The sequence below is a fragment of the Sturnira hondurensis genome, unplaced genomic scaffold (genome assembly GCF_014824575.4).
Source record: "Sturnira hondurensis isolate 20B ecotype Veracruz unplaced genomic scaffold, ASM1482457v3 Scaffold0021555, whole genome shotgun sequence".
Taxonomy (NCBI): domain Eukaryota; kingdom Metazoa; phylum Chordata; class Mammalia; order Chiroptera; family Phyllostomidae; genus Sturnira; species Sturnira hondurensis.
Genome location: NW_028094186.1, coordinates 614138 through 632991, shown reverse-complemented (window position 1 = coordinate 632991; position 18854 = coordinate 614138). Strand labels below are relative to the sequence as shown.

The 18854-nt window shown below is 49.5% G+C and overlaps 2 protein-coding genes across 7 annotated transcripts in view; both read left to right on the top strand.

Moving 5' to 3' along the window:
* Positions 1 to 9143, top strand: part of ZDHHC18 (zDHHC palmitoyltransferase 18) — a 33090-nt gene extending 23947 nt beyond the window's left edge. The window contains exons 8-10 of one of the 6 annotated variants that reach the window (XM_037032713.1): positions 939 to 1038; positions 7796 to 7943; positions 8279 to 9143. In XM_037032713.1, coding sequence (XP_036888608.1) covers positions 939 to 1038; positions 7796 to 7943; positions 8279 to 8346 — 316 coding nt within the window. In that variant the 3' untranslated portion in view covers positions 8347 to 9143. The other 5 variants (XM_037032717.1, XM_037032715.1, XM_037032716.1 and 2 more) reach the window with 5 other exon arrangements.
* Positions 9144 to 9377: 234 nt separating this feature from the next.
* On the top strand, positions 9378 to 10714 carry SFN (stratifin). The gene has a single exon (XM_037032720.1). The coding sequence runs from the start codon at positions 9481 to 9483 to the stop codon at positions 10225 to 10227; it is 747 nt and encodes a 248-aa protein (XP_036888615.1). The 5' UTR covers positions 9378 to 9480; the 3' UTR covers positions 10228 to 10714.
* The last annotated feature ends 8140 nt before the right edge of the window (positions 10715 to 18854 follow it).

Genomic DNA, 18854 nt, shown 5'->3' with positions numbered 1-18854 from the left:
GCAATAGTTTTAATTTTTAATCGCATGCTCATTGTAGAAAAAATTAAGTACAGAATATAAAGAAGATGCCCTGGATGGCATGGTGCATCTGTTTGGAGTGTCATCCTGTAAACCAAAAGATTGCAGGTTCACGGTCAGGGTCACATGCCTAGGTTGAGGCTTTGGTTCCTGGTCGGTCTGGGTTAGGCATGTAAGGAAGGCAACCAACCAATCGATGTTTTTTTTCTCATTCTTTCCCCTCTCTCTAGAATGAATATACATACATATGAATTTATTTAAGTAAAAGGAGAATATGAGATCTCACATGTAATCTTACTCCCCAGGGATAACCACAGTTAATGTTTTGGCCACACTTGAGCAACGCTGCTCTTCTAGTGCTGTTGGCCAGACTGGGTGGGGCCTCCATTCTCCCTGCAGAAGAAAGCCCTGGTGGTTCATCCCTGGTAGGAAGCGCCCCATTCATCCTGACAGCAGGGGGCGCCAGAGCGCCAGACCGGGAGCTAAATCACAGTGAACACTGAGAACAAGACTTCCCACACTGTCCCCCTCTCCTCCCGCCAATCCTGCCCTGGGGAAGAAATGATAGGAATCACACTATCTCCAAATGCCCTTTCATCCTTACTTTTTCCCCACGCGCAGGTTGGCTTCTTGGCAGTCACACAGAAGGGTGGACAAGTTTGAATTAACATTGAATAAATTCTGTGGCCAAAGGCTAGGTGCCGGTGGTGCAGAGAGGGTCCTTTTGGAAAGGAGGAGTCATGATCCCCCAGTGGGAGGACAGCTGTCTTTTCTTCAGACTTTCTAGGGCTTGGATTTCCCCTGGGCAGGCTGTGAACTCTGCCATCTAGCCTCCCCCTGCCCGGCACCCCTAGCCCTGCCACCATCTGGAACTCTGGAGTCAGGCAGGGCCCTCACGTGTTCCCCTTGTATTTTGGAAGCCTGATTGACCGGAGGGGATTTGTGCAGTCTGACTCCGTGTTGCCCTCACCCATCAGAAGCGACGACCCAGCCTGTGGAGCCAAGCCTGATGCCAGCATGGTAGGAGGCCACCCCTGAACCAGGCTCAGTCCTTGCCACCTGCTGGCCTATTTGCCCTTCTGCACTCACCTGCCACCTTCCACACCTGCTGGGACCCTCCCCATTCCACCCAAGCGAAGCAGACCTGCCAAAGACTCATCTTTTCGTATTTATTTCCCACCCTGCGTGGCTGTCCCTACACTGTTCCATGGCTGTACCCTCTGCTCCCCAAACCCAGGTTCCCACATTCATGGGCCTGAGATCCCCACCAAAGCTGGTCAGTGGCAGGAGCTACAGGATAGAGACCAGGGCCAGGCCACCCAGAGGACCACACTGAGTCTCTGTGCCAGGGCGAGCCCTGTGTGAGTGAGGGTGTGGACTGAGTGTGATGCGTCCCATTTGGGGAAGCTGCTGAGCCTGACTGAGCCAGGGTCCTGGAGTGAGGCACAGCCCATGAGCAGTTGGCCCTGGACCGTGCGCTGTGGGAGAGGATGCTTCCTTGGGCTGCTTTGGTTTGCGAGCTCCTTCATTTTTTTGTGTGATGATCATTGTTTTTTCTTTAGTTTTTATTTTTTTGTATGGAGTTGGCCAGTATGATGGAGCTGGGTTCTAGGTAGAGAAGGTAGAGTTGGGAGGTGGGTAGAGGGGCAGCCTGTGTCAGAGGAAGCCAAACCAGTCGGCCAGGCACTCAAAGACCTCAGCTCCTACATGATTCCTGGGCAGCACACTAGGAAGTGGGGGGCCTTGCCCTTTGTCTGCCCAAGGAGGGTTCTCTGTGGGATCCCAGCCTGGCCCCCATCTCTCTCCCAAGTCAAATCTGGGATGGGTAGATTATACTCATACTGGCAATACTTGAAACGGGTTTATTAATGCTGGGTATTTTGCACAATTTTATAGACCTCTTTTTTACATAGCATTTTTAAATGGAAGAAGAAGAAAAGCCAAATTGCTGTCTCTGTAGTGTCAGCTTAAGGGTTATAAGAAGGCAAGTTGGTTTTAATAAGTTTTTGCTAGAGACCTTCTGGCTGTGAATGAGTGTGTGTATGCGTGCACACACACGCTAGCCCTTGTACAAATGTGGCTGGTGCCCACTTCCCCACATGCCTTGGGCTGCCCCCTTCCCTGCCATCCCCCTCCAGTGTAGGCTGGCAACAGCAGGAGCAGCCTGTACCATGGGGACAGGGAACATGTACATTGGTTACTAGAGACCCCTAGGCTCCTGCTGTGGCTCAGCCCCTGTCCTGCTACCTTTCCCTCCTTCAGGGACTTAAGACAGGCAGTGGCTAGGGACTCAGCCAAGCCCTACCCCACCCCTGCCACCCAGGCCTCAGGTGAGGCATCTAGCTGGGATCTGCCTAGACAGGCCGAAGCTGGGTGTGGTGGATGGGGTAATGGCTGTGGGGAGCGGCTGCCATCCTACAAGCCACACCCCTTCCTCCAAACCCTGAGTATGGGACCCAGTGCTAGGGGCTAGGGGACAGAGAAACTCTGCCAACTGGAGGCCTCTGTCCACAGAAAAGGAAGGAAGGAGCAGGGCTGAGGCAACTGAAGATTGGCCTGAATCTAGGCCAGAGACTCAGAGGATGTCCCTCCTCTGCTGGGAGCTATAGTTTCTTATCAAAGTAGATAGGAAATGTCCCTCTGTCCCCCTCCTTTGCCCTTCAAGTGGGCAGAAGTCCTTGGAAAGTGACACAGGAAGTCCCCTCATCTTGCCCTTCCTTGTTCCAGAGGCTAGTGGGTCACAGGCTGCTGAGAAATGGCAGCCAGCAAGGGTCCCCTCTGGGACAAACAGCTTTGCCCCAACCCCAGTGCCCTGAGCCAAGCTGCAGTAGCGCTGGGAGGTGGGGAGGAAACTGGCTGGAGGAGGGACTCCCATCTGCCTTTTATTTAAGCCAGTATTCTTTTCTGCTTGTAATAAAATGTTTGTTTTTAAGAGTTGATTTGCTTTGGTTGGTTTTTGTTTGCTCATACTTTGCTGAGGCCCCAAATGGTAGCTGTCCTTTCAGTCAAACTCAGTCTTTCCTGGGGAGACAGAAAAGGCAGGCAGCCCATCGACCCGGCTAAAGTTCTCCTCTCCTGGCTGGAGTCTGTCTATTGGAGGCAGAATAGAGAGGCAGCTAGGCCCCATAGGTGAGTGAGAAGAGGCCATTCTGTCCCCTGTGCCTTCCCCTGCCTCAGGGTCTTGGAGACCCCCAAGCCCTTCTTCCTTGCTGTCTTTTTACTCTGACCCCCAGTGACTGCTCGGCTAAGAAAATGTTCAGGAGATGGTAGATTGCAGTTTGAGAGCCAGCGCCTTCCTGGTCCCCCCCACCCCCCATCTGGGCAGCAGAGCCCAGCCAGACACCTCGTAACACTGGCCCACCTCTCTGGTATCTCCTCCAGGAGGACACCTGTCAGGATTTTGCCATCTCCTGCACAGCCTGAGGGGAGCTAACAGTCCTCTTTGCAGAGGGTTAGCTGGTAAGACCACATATCCCCTGTCGGCCAGCACTGCCCACTCCCCTTACACACCCATCTCATCCTCATCGCATGCCTCGCCAACCTCATGGAGCCCATTCATCTGTCTGGTGTGTGGTGTGGTGTGTATGCTGGCGGTGGTAGGGTCCTGAGGGCTCCCCGCAGAGCTGAAGGATGGGGGCGTGGGGATCTAAGAGCCCAGCCCCGCTGCCGATGAGGAAGTAGCTTCGCACACAGCAGCTCTCCATCTGGCACAGGAGGTAAAGGGTGAGGCTGGAGAAAGGATGGCATACCTGCTCTGAGGTGCTTGGGCCTGTTCTGGTGGTGTCCTGGGGTGCAGGGGCCCTTGATCACTAACACTGTGTCCTGGCTTTCTGTCCCTCCTGAGCTTTCACCTGCCCTTTTCCTCTCCTGCTTCGTTGCCTGCTGCGGAGTTTTGGCCCATCCATGGGAAAAGGCAGGTGCTGTGGCACCCCTGCAGGCCTCCTCTTCCCTCCCAATCCCGCTAACCCTCTCTCTTCTCCTTCTTTGCTGTCCTGCCCGGGATCTCCAGTGTGTGCAGGGGCTTAAGGACCTCCTGAGGACTGCGGCTCTCTGCCTCTCCAGGAGTGGCCTGGGGGAAGCCAGGCACCCAGCACCTCTACCTGCCTAACCTGTGGCCCATCTGCCACCATCTGTGCCTACAGGGTCTACCCCCAAGCCTGCCCCACACATGTGTACTCTAGAGTCCCCCCACAGGGGGCAGGGGCTGGCCTCTTTGCCCCTATTCCTGCTCCATGCCGGCCAGAGTGTAAAAAAGCCATAGCGCAGCTATCAGCACAATGGTATATAATACTATGCTGAAACTCGCCCTCCCCTCTTCCACCTTACTTTTCCTTCCCCAGATTTGTAAGGTGTCAAGACTCTTTAGGAATCTTGTCTTACAGCCTGCCTCCCTTCCCCCCAGAATCAGACATAGCCATAGTCGAGCTGAGCAGGTTTCTTCAGGAGCTGTCTGGGGTGTTGATGGTTGATGACGCTGCTGAACAAGTTTGGTAACTGTTTTAAGCACAACTGGTTCAACACTGTTCCCACGGCCCCCTCCACCCCCCAGCACCAGGGTAGGTAGGTTGCAAGGAGGATGCTTGTACCTTTTGCTCCAGGCACTGAGGGGCTGAGTTAGCTTGGACCGCCCCTTGTTCTACAGAGGAACTAAAGGAAACCAGGGTAAGCTTCAGAAATCTGCTGGACCCACAGCTGGGGGCTGCTTGTCTGCTGTTCTGTACCTTTTTAAACCAAAATAAAGATGTCCCTCTTCTTGCTGTACCCTTGGCTGGCTGGTGCCACCTTTACTTTGGGGTCTGGGGTGGGGCCTGCAATGAATGTGCAGGAGAACTGCTGGCTCACAGCTGCCGGCTTTGTTGCAGTTGATCAGTGCTATTTGGAGATGTTAAAAAGGCACAGCAAAGTTAGAGTGACCAGCATCCTCTACACTCTGCCCCTTCAAGAACTCCTGGTCTCAGTTCCAGAGACCTTCAAGCCTTAGCTGATCTCTGAACTCTGAAAGGTCCCAGCCTAGACCGTGACTGAGGGTTTGACTCTAGTCTGGGGCTGTCACACCCCTGAACTGAGCCCAGCCCAGGGTAACACTCTCATGGAGCCTTCCCTCCTCCCAGCTGCCTCCCCGCAACAAGATGTGCACACAGTGTTCTGAGAGCTAAAAAATAAAATAAAATAAAAATAAATAACTACTGCAGTCATGTAGCAAGGACTTGCCAAGTGCCAGGCCTGTTTTCTCACGTGAGCTATAAGGAAGCCTTTTTACAGATGAGGGAACTGGCTCAAGGAAGGCACAGGAGTTGTCCAGGGTCTCCCAGCCGATAAAGTAGCAAATTTAGGATTTGAACTTGACCTCTGACCCTTCTGCACTACCCAAGGAATGAATAGGGCTGCTTCTCAGAAGGAAAAACCCTAAAATTAAAGAACGTCATTCACAACCAGCAGAGGGCTTAGATCTGCAGGACCTCCTTGCATCAACAGAGAAACTGAGGCTCAGAGCCAGGAACCTGCCCAAGGCCTTATTATAACAGAGTTGGAATGCAGTCCCACACCCTGAACTCATTCCATTCTTTCTGAAAATTCCACACCATATCCTAGACTGGACTGGTCTAGGAAATGTGGGATACTTTAAGTAGTATGTTAAGGAGGAAAAGTGTCAGGATAGCTGACTCAAAGTAATCTAATCCCCCCATCACCCCCACACACCAAAGACAACTAGTGGAGTGAGCTNAGCCAGGAACCTGCCCAAGGCCTTATTATAACAGAGTTGGAATGCAGTCCCACACCCTGAACTCATTCCATTCTTTCTGAAAATTCCACACCATGTCCTAGACTGGACTGGTCTAGGAAATGTGGGATTCTTTAAGTAGTATGTTAAGGAGGAAATGTGGGATACTTTAAGTAGTATGTTAAGGAGGAAAAGTGTCAGGATAGCTGACTCAAAGTAATCTAATCCCCCCATCACCCCCACACACCAAAGACAACTAGTGGAGTGAGCTCTCAGCTGGATAACTGAACTCTCTGGTTCACAACCAGCCAGGGGGAGAAGATGCTGTAGGTTCTGTAGTCACCTATTTAGTTTGATCCTGCCAAGACTGGAAGAATTTCCTAGGAAATTTTCCCCAGAATCTTAACTAGAGTCCCTCCTGCTTTAGTCAGAGCCCTAATCCTGTTCTCAGTGGATAAAGGCAGAAACTACTGTATTTTTCTGTGTATACCACGCTCCCATGTATAATGCAAACCCACGTTTTTGGCCCAAACTTCCAGGAAAAAAATCTTTTGTTTCAATATTTTAATTCAATTATTTATTTATTTATATTTAGATACTTGTATTTTTTTGTACTATAAAGGAATTTTAGCATTTATTTTTAACATATTATGGTACAAGAAATTTTATGTCACAAATAGTTACAAAACTCAAGAACAGATAAAAGGTATTTCAGGTACTACCCGTGTATAGTGGGCATCCTTATTTTTTCCCTCAAAAATTTGGGCAAAAAAGTGCACATTATACATGACGAAATACGGTAGTTGCTTTCTGCCCTTCTCTGTACCACAACCCTTCAACGCCTGTTTACCAGCTAAGAAGGATTGGTTGTCTATGGGATCAGAGTCCATAAGCCTGCTGGTAGAATGGATATTACACAGAAGGGTGGGAGGTAGTAGGCAGGATGAGGAAAGCCCCTTTGGGCTGCAGCCCCAGCTCCTGTGCTGCTGACTCAGACAGCTGACTGGAACTCTGTGCCCTGCTGAGGCCTGCTGCCTCCCGCCTGCCTGGGCTTCTGGACTTGGGAAATGGAGGCCTAGAGGCAAAGGGAGGTGCTCGAGACAGGAACTGAGTCAGAATCAACAGGCCAGAGCGGGCAGCGGAGATGTCAGGCTTCCTGACTCTCAGATTCAACAGGGGAGAGAGAGGAGTGAAGGGGCTTCCCATCTGTGTTGAGGGCATGGAGCTTGCTGGTGCCACCTGCCACGAGGCCTCCTGGCTTGAGTGATAAAAGGGGCATGCTCACTCCCTACAGACAGAAATAGCCCCCAAATTGCCAAGCCCTGCCTCCCAGGTTTATGCTGTTCTGGGATCTCCAGCTTTCCTCCATGACTTGGAAAGCCTGGACTGGGTGACTACTCAAAGGAAGGTCCCTGAGGGCCCACAGCCCTGCATAGGGCTGGAGGAATGTCCAAGATGGAGAAGGAGGAGGTAGTGTAGAGTGAGCACCTCTGACCGTTGATCCATCTTCTTTCCCATGTGGGCACCCAGCTGAGCAGGCTCCATTTGGTCTTTGACTGAGACCTGGTGTGGGGTCCTTCCTCATTTCTGAGGCCCCAGTTCCATGTTCATGCTGTGAGTGTATATGCTTAGAATAATAAAGTTGGTCGGATTTTTTTTCTCATAATAATAACTGTCATCCACTCAACTAAGTGCATTCCACCAACTAATTTAATCCTCCCAACAAGCCCCATTTTACACTTAAGAAAACAGGCTCACAGAGGTGAAGTCACTTGGCACAGGCCACAATAGAACTGAACCCAGCTGGTCTGATTCCAAAGATACTGGCTATTCTGTCTCTCAGAAAAATATTGCACATTCATGCTCAGTAACTTGAGAATACAAAAAGGGAAAACAACCACTCACAATCTCACTACTTAAAGATGCCCTCTGTAAGTTGTATTTCCTTTCCATCTTTTTCTGTCTGATTTGAGCCAAGCCTTCAGGATATCTGCTTCGGCTTCCTTGGGAAACCTGTAGCATCAGCCCAGATATGTCGCTACTTTTCCTCCTAAGGGGCAAAGCTCTTCCTTGGGCCTAAGCCTCCCTCTCTCCAGAAGGGGAGGATGGGTATTCACACACCAAGATGGACATGGACTCGGACTCGGGGAGGGACAGGCCTGTGAACTGGTCCTGGCTCCAGGATTAAGCTGGCAGGATCCTGGTAAGGAGAGCCCCACCCTGAGCCCCACCTGAGCTTTAGCTAGGGGTGGGGCAGATAAGCAGGAACCCACCTTCATGGGCACAGTGCCAACATAACTCTTGGCTGCACAGGGACAGTGCCACAGCTAACAGGGACAGAAAGTTGGCAACAGAGACCTCTCCATCTCTGAGGCCTCTGACACAGGTCACAGGTGGGTCATGGTCAAAGGGAAGGGGCAGGAGAAATTCTGAGAGGCAGGCTATGGGAGGCAGTGCTCAGCTGGACTGCTGCCCCATAAAACAGAATGGTGTGTGTCATCGCCACCTCCTTTTTCTTGGTCCCATCTCTCTCCCCAGTTGCTAGCATCCCCCCTGGGGAACCAAACTGGGCTGAGCACCCAGGTGGCCTGCTTCCCAGCCTCTGACAGAAGGTGAGCTGAGTCAGGCAGGAAAGTGGGGCAGACAGCAAGCTGGGCCCCCACCTCTTGTGAGCCCCACTGATACAGGATGGCTGGAGACTTGGAGGGGGCAGGTGACCTGGCGTGGAGAGCCAGAGGGTAAGTCCTCAAACAAGTGGCAACAGGCCACCAACTTAAAAGGGAAAATTGTGCTGCAATGAGAAAGGTGTCCAACAAACCTACTGGGTGACTAATTACAGCGGCTGGGCTGGAGCGTCAGAGGCTGCTCATTAAACACCTCATTAAGTGGCACCCTGAAAACTGCCACCTGTGCATTCTGGAAGCTCAGAGGGGACACAACCCTAAGGGAGAATGAGGATGGGGGATGGAACCATTTCAAGAAGCTTGGATCTCACTTCTAAATACATCCTGGAGCTCACAAGTCCAAGGCCTTGATGGGAGAGAAACCAAAGGAAGTAGGATGCAGGGGACTTAGTAGCTGTGTGACCTTGAGCAAATCTTATCCCTCTCTGAGCCTTAGTATTCCTATCTCTAAAGTAGGGTAGTAGTCACATTCCTGCCCACCTCAGAGATGCAGTAAGGATTAAATTAATAATGGATATGGAGGTGCTTGGGAAACTGCAGAGACCTAACTAAACATGAATGATCTCACCTGAACCAAGGGGAGAACCTATCTGATAGGAATAGGAACACCATCCTTCCACACCTGGGTTTATGGGGTCTGCCCAGGCTGACACAGCCAGGTGGTGAAGCCATCCTTAGCCCCTGGAAGGACACCGTGAAGGAGAATATGATTTGAGAAACTGGGGCAGCTACCTAATGTAGGCGGGCACCTATGTAATAGAGCCTGGAAAGGTGCTTGTGCAGGTGGGGCCAACGCCCAGATTCTCCTGCTGACTGTCCGGATGACTCACCCCACATCCCAGCCCTTTTACCTTTAAGGAAGACCGGAAAGGGTGTGAGAAGAGCAGAGAGAGGGAGGTCCAGGTCCCCAGTCCCTCCCTTTGCCCCTCCCTCCCCACCCTTCTCTGGGCCAGGCCGTCCAGCCAAAAGGCAGGCAGGGAACTGGAGAGGCGCAGAACCCAGCTTGATCCTGAGGCAGCCAGTTAGCCCAACGCCTGTCTGTCTGTCCCCAGAGCCATGGAGAGAGCAAGTCTAATCCAGAAGGCCAAGTTGGCAGAGCAGGCTGAACGCTATGAGGACATGGCAGCCTTCATGAAAAGCGCTGTGGAAAAGGGTGAAGAGCTTTCCTGCGAAGAGCGAAACCTGCTGTCAGTGGCCTACAAGAATGTGGTGGGTGGCCAGAGGGCTGCCTGGAGGGTCCTGTCCAGTATTGAGCAGAAAAGCAATGAGGAAGGCTCGGAGGAGAAAGGCCCAGAGGTTCAAGAGTACCGGGAGAAGGTGGAGACTGAGCTCCGGGGCGTGTGCGACACTGTGCTGAGCCTTCTGGACACCCACCTAATCAAGAAGGCTGGTGATGCCGAAAGCCAGGTCTTCTACCTGAAAATGAAGGGTGACTATTACCGATACCTGGCCGAGGTGGCCACCGGTGACGACAAGAAGCGTATCATCGACTCTGCCCGGTCAGCCTACCAGGAGGCGATGGACATCAGCAAGAAGGAGATGCCACCCACCAACCCCATCCGCCTGGGCTTGGCCCTGAACTTTTCTGTTTTCCACTATGAGATCGCCAATAGCCCTGAGGAGGCCATCTCACTGGCCAAGACCACCTTCGATGAGGCCATGGCTGACCTGCACACCCTCAGTGAGGACTCCTACAAAGACAGTACCCTCATCATGCAGCTGCTTCGAGACAACCTGACTCTGTGGACGGCTGACAGTGCTGGAGAAGAGGCGGGTGAAGCACCGGAGGAGCCCCAGAGCTGAACCACACTGCTACCCTCCCTGCCCTGCCCTGCCCTGCCCACTCCGGGCCCCCACCCCTAGCAGAGAGGACTAGTATGGGGTGGGAGGCCCGACCCTTTTCCCTAAATGCTCTGCCCCAGCTCAGAGAAGCTCCATTAAGAGGGACTAGCGGAACCGGGGCCTCCTGGAACCATTGGATCCCACTCTTCTGGCGCTGCTGGGTGCTCACCCAGCCCTGCTCTCTGTACCTGCTCCCTGAGACCCCACCTGTGAACTAGGTCATTTCCTTCTCCCTCTTGACTCCTTCCTGCCCCTGCTGCCTCTGGATCTTAGGAATTGAGGAGTGTCCCACCCTTGTGGCTGAGAAGTGGACTGTGTGGCAGAGGCTGGAGATGAGAGTGTGTGTGTGTGTGTGTGAGAGAGAGAGAGAGAGACTCAGAATGAGAGGGAAAGCATGTCTGCTGGGTGTGACCATGTTTCCTCTCAATAAAGTTCCCTTGTGACACTCCTCCTGTCTTTTCCAGTTATTGGCGGAGGGCTGGGACTAGTATTGGTGTATGATTTACAGAAAACCTGATTTTTGGCCCTATGATTTGGGGCCCTAACTTCCCACAGGGCTGGTTTAGTGACCCGCACGCAAGACTTTGGGGCCAGTGACTAGGTGAGAAGCTGGGGTCCGGCTCTCTCCATCAGGCCCCAAACAAACAGGTCTGGTCCGGGGAGGGTCAGGTGAGCGCAAAGGCGGCTCTAAGGCTCTTCTGCTGAAGAGCTCAGATACGAGGGGGCAGAAAACCAGTGAAGCCTCAGGTATAAGGTCTAAGGACAGCCCCGTACGAATATGCTGTAGTGAGCAGCATTGAATCCACGCCCCTGCCCCCGATTTGAAAGAGGGAGATAGTCCCATCGGTTGCTCAGAACTGAGAGGCGGGAAGTGCGATCCGGGGCAGAAGTGTGACGCCACTATTAAAAAGCCCAGTTCTGAGGAGAGGAGAACGCACCACAGCCTGCGCAGACGGGACAGAATGGGACGGGCTGGCGGAGAGGAGGCGCTAGCTGGGTGGGCAGAGCCTCGTGGAACTAAGCTACTTCTCGCGCTTCTGACCCCGCAGCCTCCCATCCCGGAAGCCTCACGCCCAGCTCTGCGGCCGCCTAGGGTGGTGCCGGCTGAAGGTGGGCCCGACGCCTATATTGTCCAATCACGGGAGGGGGCTGCTCGAAATACTGGCCAATGGGAGCGTGAGCGGCGGCCGCGCGCCGCGCCTTCTGACGCCCCGGACTTTGCGGGTGTCGATACTGCTTTGCTGAACTGAGCATCCCTCAACGCCTGCCGAAAGCCAGGGGCGGCACTTTCCGGGTTTCACTCAAACAAGTTGCTACCCGCCGGACCCGGGATCTAGGATCCGCAAAGCAGCGGAACGGGGCGGTCCGGAAAAAGCAGTCCCCTCCCTTTGAGTCATTTGCTTAACCTTGGGTGCCTGGCTGGCAGGGCCGGCTGGGAAGAGGCCACCAAAGGGTCTACAGCACACACCAGAATCCAAGGCAGCCCCGAACTAGTGGGCAGGAGGCTTAGATGGTGTTGTGGGACCTAGACTTCGTTGTGGGACCTTGACAAAGCCATTATACCTTCCTGGGCCTTAGTTTCCCCTTCTGTATCTAAAGGGGCTTGAATTTAAGGCTCTCGAAACCTGAGTTCTGGAGTCAAACCGCCTGGGTTGACTCCCATCCTTAATTGGCCAAGGTCCTTTAATCTTGCTTAATTTTTGTGTCCTCGTTTATAAAGTGAGGATTAAAAAATAGTGCCTTCCTCTTAAGAGTTGCTGTGAAATTTGAGAAAAATAAATGCACTTAGAGTAGTTCATAGTACATGTTAGCTATTATTAATCCTTCTAGCATCTATAATAGTCTAGGATTTACCCAGCATTTCTGTGCCAAAAGCAGAATCAACAGTCAGGCCCAGTCTTTACTGCCAAAGCTGACCTGCATGCTCACTGGACCCCCTGAAAATTGCTGGCGTGACTGCAGGAACTCAATCCAGCTTCATCAGAATCCAAGTTTGGCCACATCATGGAACTCAAAATTGAAGGGCTCTTATCAGAGTTAGTAATTCTACAGGGGAAACTGGCAGGACCACTGTGATGCCTTCTGAGTCCCCTGTTTTCTTCTCTTTGTTGGAAGTGTGTTGGATTTCCAAACCAGGCAGAGTCTCTGGACTAGGGCAAGTGACTCCCCCTGTGCGCTCTGAAAGTGACCCAGTTTCTCTTACCAGACAGGTCTGGTAACTTTCTCTTAATGGGATAGGTTTTGGGAAAGGAACTTCTTTCTTTTCTCTCAGCCTCTGACTTTGCCTTCTCTCTCTACACCACTCACTGTTGACCTATATGGAGAAAGAAATGAGCATGTTGGTGTTGAAGGATTTCAAAAGCATATGGTGTGTATTAGAACATCATCAAATCAGATGGCTAAATGTGAGCTGGCTTAGGCAACAGGCCATGAGGGTCACAGACCTTTTTATCTTTGACTTTAAAAAAATTTCTGTAAAGCTTTCTTACTGTTACCGAGAGTGGGGTTTCAGTGAGCATTTCTTGCCATCTTTTCATGGCCTAGATTTGCCATTTTAGAAAGTTCAGTCCTACTGCTAATGGGTACGGAGGGGTTTTTGGAGTGATGAAATGTTCTGGATTAAATTGTGGTGATATTTGTACAACTTTGTGCATATATAAAAAATAATGAACTGTACACTTTAGAAGGATGAGTTTTATGGTATGTGAATCTTATCTGTTTAAAAATCAGTCCCAGAAAACAAAGCAGGTAAGAACGCCAACCAAATTCCCCTGGAAATTCCATGGTGGTCATTCTCCTATTCCCATCATCCTCTCCACTGGAGCATACTGCTATAAGCTTATCTGAATTTCAAAGCCCATCTTCAAGTCAAAATATGACTAACCAGCTTCCCTCTCTCTTCAACGCATTTACAGAGCTTTGGATGTGTGCTATTTTACCATCTCCTTTCATTTATATAGGTACATTTATTCAGTTATGACTTCATATCTACTTGATTCTACTTCTGGGTTTGCAGCTATGTCCTGCGTTTATTTCTTGTCTCCTCAGAGAGCTCTCTAAAAATAGTAACTTTGTCCCATTATTCATCCTTTCTTCCCACGGTGTCTCCAGCAAGGTTTTGTGCATAGGAAGGTGCTTGGAACTCAATTCTAAATCCATCCTTCCAAGTGCCTGGAAATCTGGTTTAGTGCCAGATCCTTAGTTGTGGAAATGGAAATACAGCTGCTTTTGAGAGGAGGCAGGACTATAGACAGAGGTTGGCTCACAAAGATTTAAGTAATCACAGCACTATCCTTTCTACACTGTCAGAGCATCCATCAGGGTTTCAAAGATCACCCTCTCTTAAGAATTTGACTGGTAGGGGAGAATTTGCAACCTAAAATTTTCTAGAGAAGATACCCACTCTTAACTGGCTCTGTAGATCACAGGAGTAGGTGATGGAGGCAAGGCACTGGGTTCAATGTGCCTTCTCAGAACCAACCAGGCACCACAGGGAGGCCAAGGCATTGGGGTTAGGCAGGCCATTATGGCTCCTTCCAGGAAGGCAAGATACTCTTACTCCTACACACACACAGATCCACACAACCAGTGTCCAACTGTCCAGTGCTTTTTTGGGAAAACCTGAGTTCAGAGGCTTGCACCAAGATTATTCTGATCAACAGGGCCCCATTCCTGCTTCCTGCTAGAGAACAGAGAAGTGTAATAACAGTAGTGGGCATAACTACTATGATCATCTTTGTTTTGCAGATGAAGAGAATGGGCTCAGTGTAGCTCTATAACCTAATAACCAAGGTTATACAACTATTTATGTGCCTGGGGAGTGGAATAGATCTGTCTCCAAAATGTATGGTTTTTAACTAGAGCAGTTGTTTTCAGAGGGTTCAGAGGATTCCTCAGAAGTTGCCACCAGGTAGGAGGAGCCCAGTGGTCGGGGTTTCCCGTTTCCACAAATGGCTAAAATAGCCACATGTATGTCTATATTGTGTATTGGGGTTATAGGAGTTAAACATAAGTTTGAAAAGAACCACATTGTACTATGCTGCCCTGCTCCTAAGAATTAAGAAAGAATTATTTTACTCTCAGTCTAATGCCACCCCAGGGCCCGGCAAAAACTTATTGTCTTAAATGAGAAAAAACTATGTAGTGGACCAGTTTCCTGGCTCATTCACCAAGTTAAGCTTTCCTTAATCTGGTTACATCTTTTGTTCCTTTTCAATTCTTCACCCTGTTCACAGGGTGTACCCACCCCACAATCCTTGCTGTGTGTAGGGGGTGAGAAGGCAGGTTTCTGCAGGGTAGGTGCCCCTCCTCTCAATACCCCTAGCCCCACCCACTCACTGATTCAGGGGCGCGGAATGTCTGTGGGGGCAGTAGACAGGTATGTCACCCTAGGGGTGTCTGATAATGATTCAGCTCTCATCTCCACCCAGTCTTCTCCTTACTGCTCTCTGGGAAATTGAACTCTTTATTTGTCTAGAGATAAAAGGAGATCCCAGACTCTGAACTCATGGAGTCTTCAATCTGTGGTTAGGTACAGTATTTAATACATCAGATTATGGTATCTGAGAAATGTATGTTGAAAGAGAAGGAGGACGGGTAGAAGGGAGGGATGAAGACACATTTTTCTCCCCTTTCTTCCTCCAGAATAAAGTTAAGCTGAAATTTCCTTGTCTGAATGCAGAGGGGACTGATTTTTAACTCAGAAGAGATTCTGAGACCACTGGCATGCTTTGGGTTGGGAGAAATCTTACCCATGTCCCAATATCCCTTCTGTGATGTTTATATGATTCCACAGAGCAATGTGGAATCTCTGAGATTAATATACAGAAAGAGGCCACCAGTCATTGTGAAGGGGGTGGTACTTGAACAGTAAGCAACCTCTTGAGATTTTTATGTTTATTTGGGATGGTTTTGAAGGGGCCTTTCATCTCCCTCTTCCACAACTGCTTCAAGGTTTTGGATGGGGAAAGAAATTTAAAACTTTGTTATATATTCCAGTCCAGAGCATTTTTATCAATACTCATCTGTTTTTCACCTTAGTTGGACTCCAAATCCCCAGCCTCCCCCCTCACAGATCCTCACCTGAACTTCTGGGACTGTCTGAAATTGGCTCCCTGGTGGGAAATGAAGGCCATAATGGATTGTAAATGAGACTTATGACTTCCCCTGTCCTCAGTAGGCCTGATGACATTGAAATATGTGCTAATTTGGAATTCTTCCTTCTAAAAGGGACAGGAAGTTGATGTGGGCAGCCCAGGCCAGGCTCCATGGATCCTGGAGCCCAGGCCAGTAAGGGCTCCACGGCCGGGGCAAGAGCAAAGAAAAGGGAAGGGGCAGGAAGGGACTCAGCTTGCTAGATGATTTCCTTCCAGGAGTCTGGGGGCAGTTGCGCCAGTGTTGGGGACTCCTCCGCACTGCTTTAAAAAACTGGTGGGACTCGGTAATGCTGAGATGGGTCTGAAGTCAGGAGTCTCTCAGGAGCCTTCTCTCAGGAGTCTTGAGAAAGGACAGAGAATCTCCAAGTTTGACCTTCCCACAGACCTTAATGGGCTCAGGCTTCCTATTCTCAGCCAACTGGGGGTAAGCATTTTGCTAATTCAGAAACAGCTGCCCTGGCTGGTGCAGCTCAGTGGATTGAGCACAGGCCTGCGAACCAGAGGATCGCGGTTCAATTCCCAGTCAGGGCACATGCTTGGGTTGCAGGCCACTTCCCAGCAGGGGGCACATGATACATTGTGTGTCCTTGGCAGAGGCAAGCATACATTGATATTTCTCTCCCTCTCTCCTTCCCCCCGACCTCTAAAGAGAAATAAATAAAATATTTTTTTAAAAAAGAAACAGCTGAGAGCAGGTTGGCTGTGCTTCAGCTCTGTGGACTTCGGGGTGTCACCCTCACTCCTAAGCCTTTGTCTGGGCTAGGAGCCTTTCCAATGAACTATGGTCTCTGAGAAGTTCCAAATGCTATCTACCAATTATTGGGGTCCCAATTCAGAGCCAGGACATGCATCTATACTAATGTCAGTGGTTAGTGGAGATGACCAAGAAGGTCCCTTCTAAGGTACTCAGGCACGGCTTCCTTCCTCCAGAGGTTTTTCACAATTTGCCAATCCAATATGGTCTGGGGGAAGGAGGGGCACTGTCAGGAAGTGTCTGTGGATATAAAGTGGCACTTCTCTGGAAGGCATTTTGGCAATATGAATCCAGACCTGGAAAACATCAGCTTTTTTTTATTTCTAGGATGTTATCATAAGTTAAAAGTCAAAGACTCAAAGATTTGGGTACAAAGATGTTAATCACAGCACTATTTACAATAGCAAAAAAACGGTGATGACTTACAGGCTAACCATAGGAATTTGAATAGGTAAACAACGTTTTAGCCATACCACAGAATATTATCATGTAAACAAAAAAGTGTTTATATAAGCAAGTTACAAAGCAACTCTATCTCACTTCTATAAATGCTGTAACTATCTATATAGTTACCGACTATCCCTCTACATGTATAGAAAAATATATGTACAATATACATTTAAATATAAAATTTATTATAAATTATATTTTTGTTACAAGATTATGGGTCTAATTTTCTTTTTATTTTCCAAGTTTTTTATTTTGCTGTTTTTCATCAGGAAATTTTTTAAAAATTAAGAAACCTGCCCCGGTTGGCATGGCTTACTGGTTTGTGAAGCAAAGGGTTGCTGGTTTGATTCCCAGTTGGGGCACATGCCTGGGTTGCAGGCCAGGTCCCCAGTAAGAGGCACATGAGAGGCAACCACACATTGATGTTTCTCAACCTCTCCCTTCCCCTCTAAAAGTAAAAAAAATAAATCTTTTTTAAAAATAAAAAAATACAAAATAAATCTTAAGGATAGTTGCTATATCCCCGCCATATTGGAAGATGGGCTTCTTCTACTCCACATATTTCACATTGCTGAACAGACCTCACCTGGAGCCCTGACATCTAATCTTGTCTGCATTGTGCCATCCAGTCACCAACATGATGATCATTCTGTGACCAGTGGGTGGTAGAGAAAAATACATTTACTGGAGAAAACATCCTTGCTGTCACACAAATGCTTGAGCATAATGTTTTGGACTATTCCATCCTTCTCTACTCCATGACTGCAAAGAATGAATGCTGACAGTGCTTGGATATGAGCCTATAAAGTTCTACATGACACTTCTTTTCAACTGGTTTGCTTTGGTGACATCCGTGATGGCATAGGCATCAAAAGCCTTGACCACAGCTATTGGTTCTATTTTCAAAAACATAGCACCCATCCTTACTCCTAGACGAGTAACTTGCCCAGCAGCTGGGGCATCAGGATTCCTGGGCTCCAGGCCCCACAGATGACTCATGGCCAGCCCCAGGTTGGGCCTCCTAGCCTCAGTTTCCCTACCTTGCTCTGTTGATACTTCCCACCTACTATATAGGGTGTTAACAGGAGCGAGGTGCTTTGAACTCTGCAGATGAAAGAGGCAGGGGAAGCAGCACCCAATTATTATCCCCTGTAACGCCAGGCGTGGGAGCGGAGATTGGCTGCTTTCCTACTGTTCCAGCCACAGGAGGCTCTTCATTGCGCTTCACTCTGCTCCGGGTGTCAAAACTGGAAAGCAAAGCTCAGTCAGCTACTTCAGAATAGATTTTCTTTTCTTTTTTTTTAAAGGCAGGGAGGAAGAGAGGGAGAGAAACATCAATGTTTGGTTGCCTCTGAGTGCCCCCAACTGGGGACCTGGCGCACAACCCAGACATGTGTCCTGACTGGGAATTGAACCAGCAAGCCTTTGCTTTGTAGGCTGACATTCAATCCACTGAGCCACACCAGTCAGGGCCAGAATAGATTTTGTTAAACTGCCCAAACCACCAGTGACCTATCTTCCCCAGGATTTATGATTCAGTAACACTCTAAAGGTGTCTACATTCTTCCTTCCAGGCTGGTGTGGCTCAGTGGATTGAGCCCAGGCCTGCAAACCAAAGGGTTGTTGGTTGGATTCCCAGTCAGGGCACATGCCTGGGTTGCAGGCCAGGTCCCCATTAAGGGGCATGCAAGAGGCAACCACACACTGATGTTTCCTTTCTTTTTTCCCTCCCTTCCCCTCTCTCTAGAAATAAATAAATAATTCCTCCCAATTGGCCTCGAATCCTGTGAAATAGGAACCATGATTTGTCACCACTAAGTATTCACAATTAAGAAGTCAGCAAAGTGAGCTGGAGAGCCAGGCTGACTGAAGTTCAAATGCATCTTTTCCTTCTTGTAAAGTGGGACTTACTAACAGTCCCCATCTTGTTTGTATCCTTAGGAGGTGCTGTGGAACCACAGGAAGGCGGTTGTGTGAAAACACTCTGTAAAACGGCAACCCTTCATGTGTGTTAACAGGACCAAATATCTGCAAATAAGATTTCTGGCACAACTGCCATCTGTGCCCTTGAACCTCCAAGCTAACTGTAAAAATAAACCTGGGTAGCCACCTATTGGTTAAAGATACAAACTGCATCCTACCAGTTGCAAGTACAGCAAAGGAAGCAAAAACCAGTATTTCCAACTTTAAATCATCTCAATTTTTCCCACGCCCTTCATGTCATATTA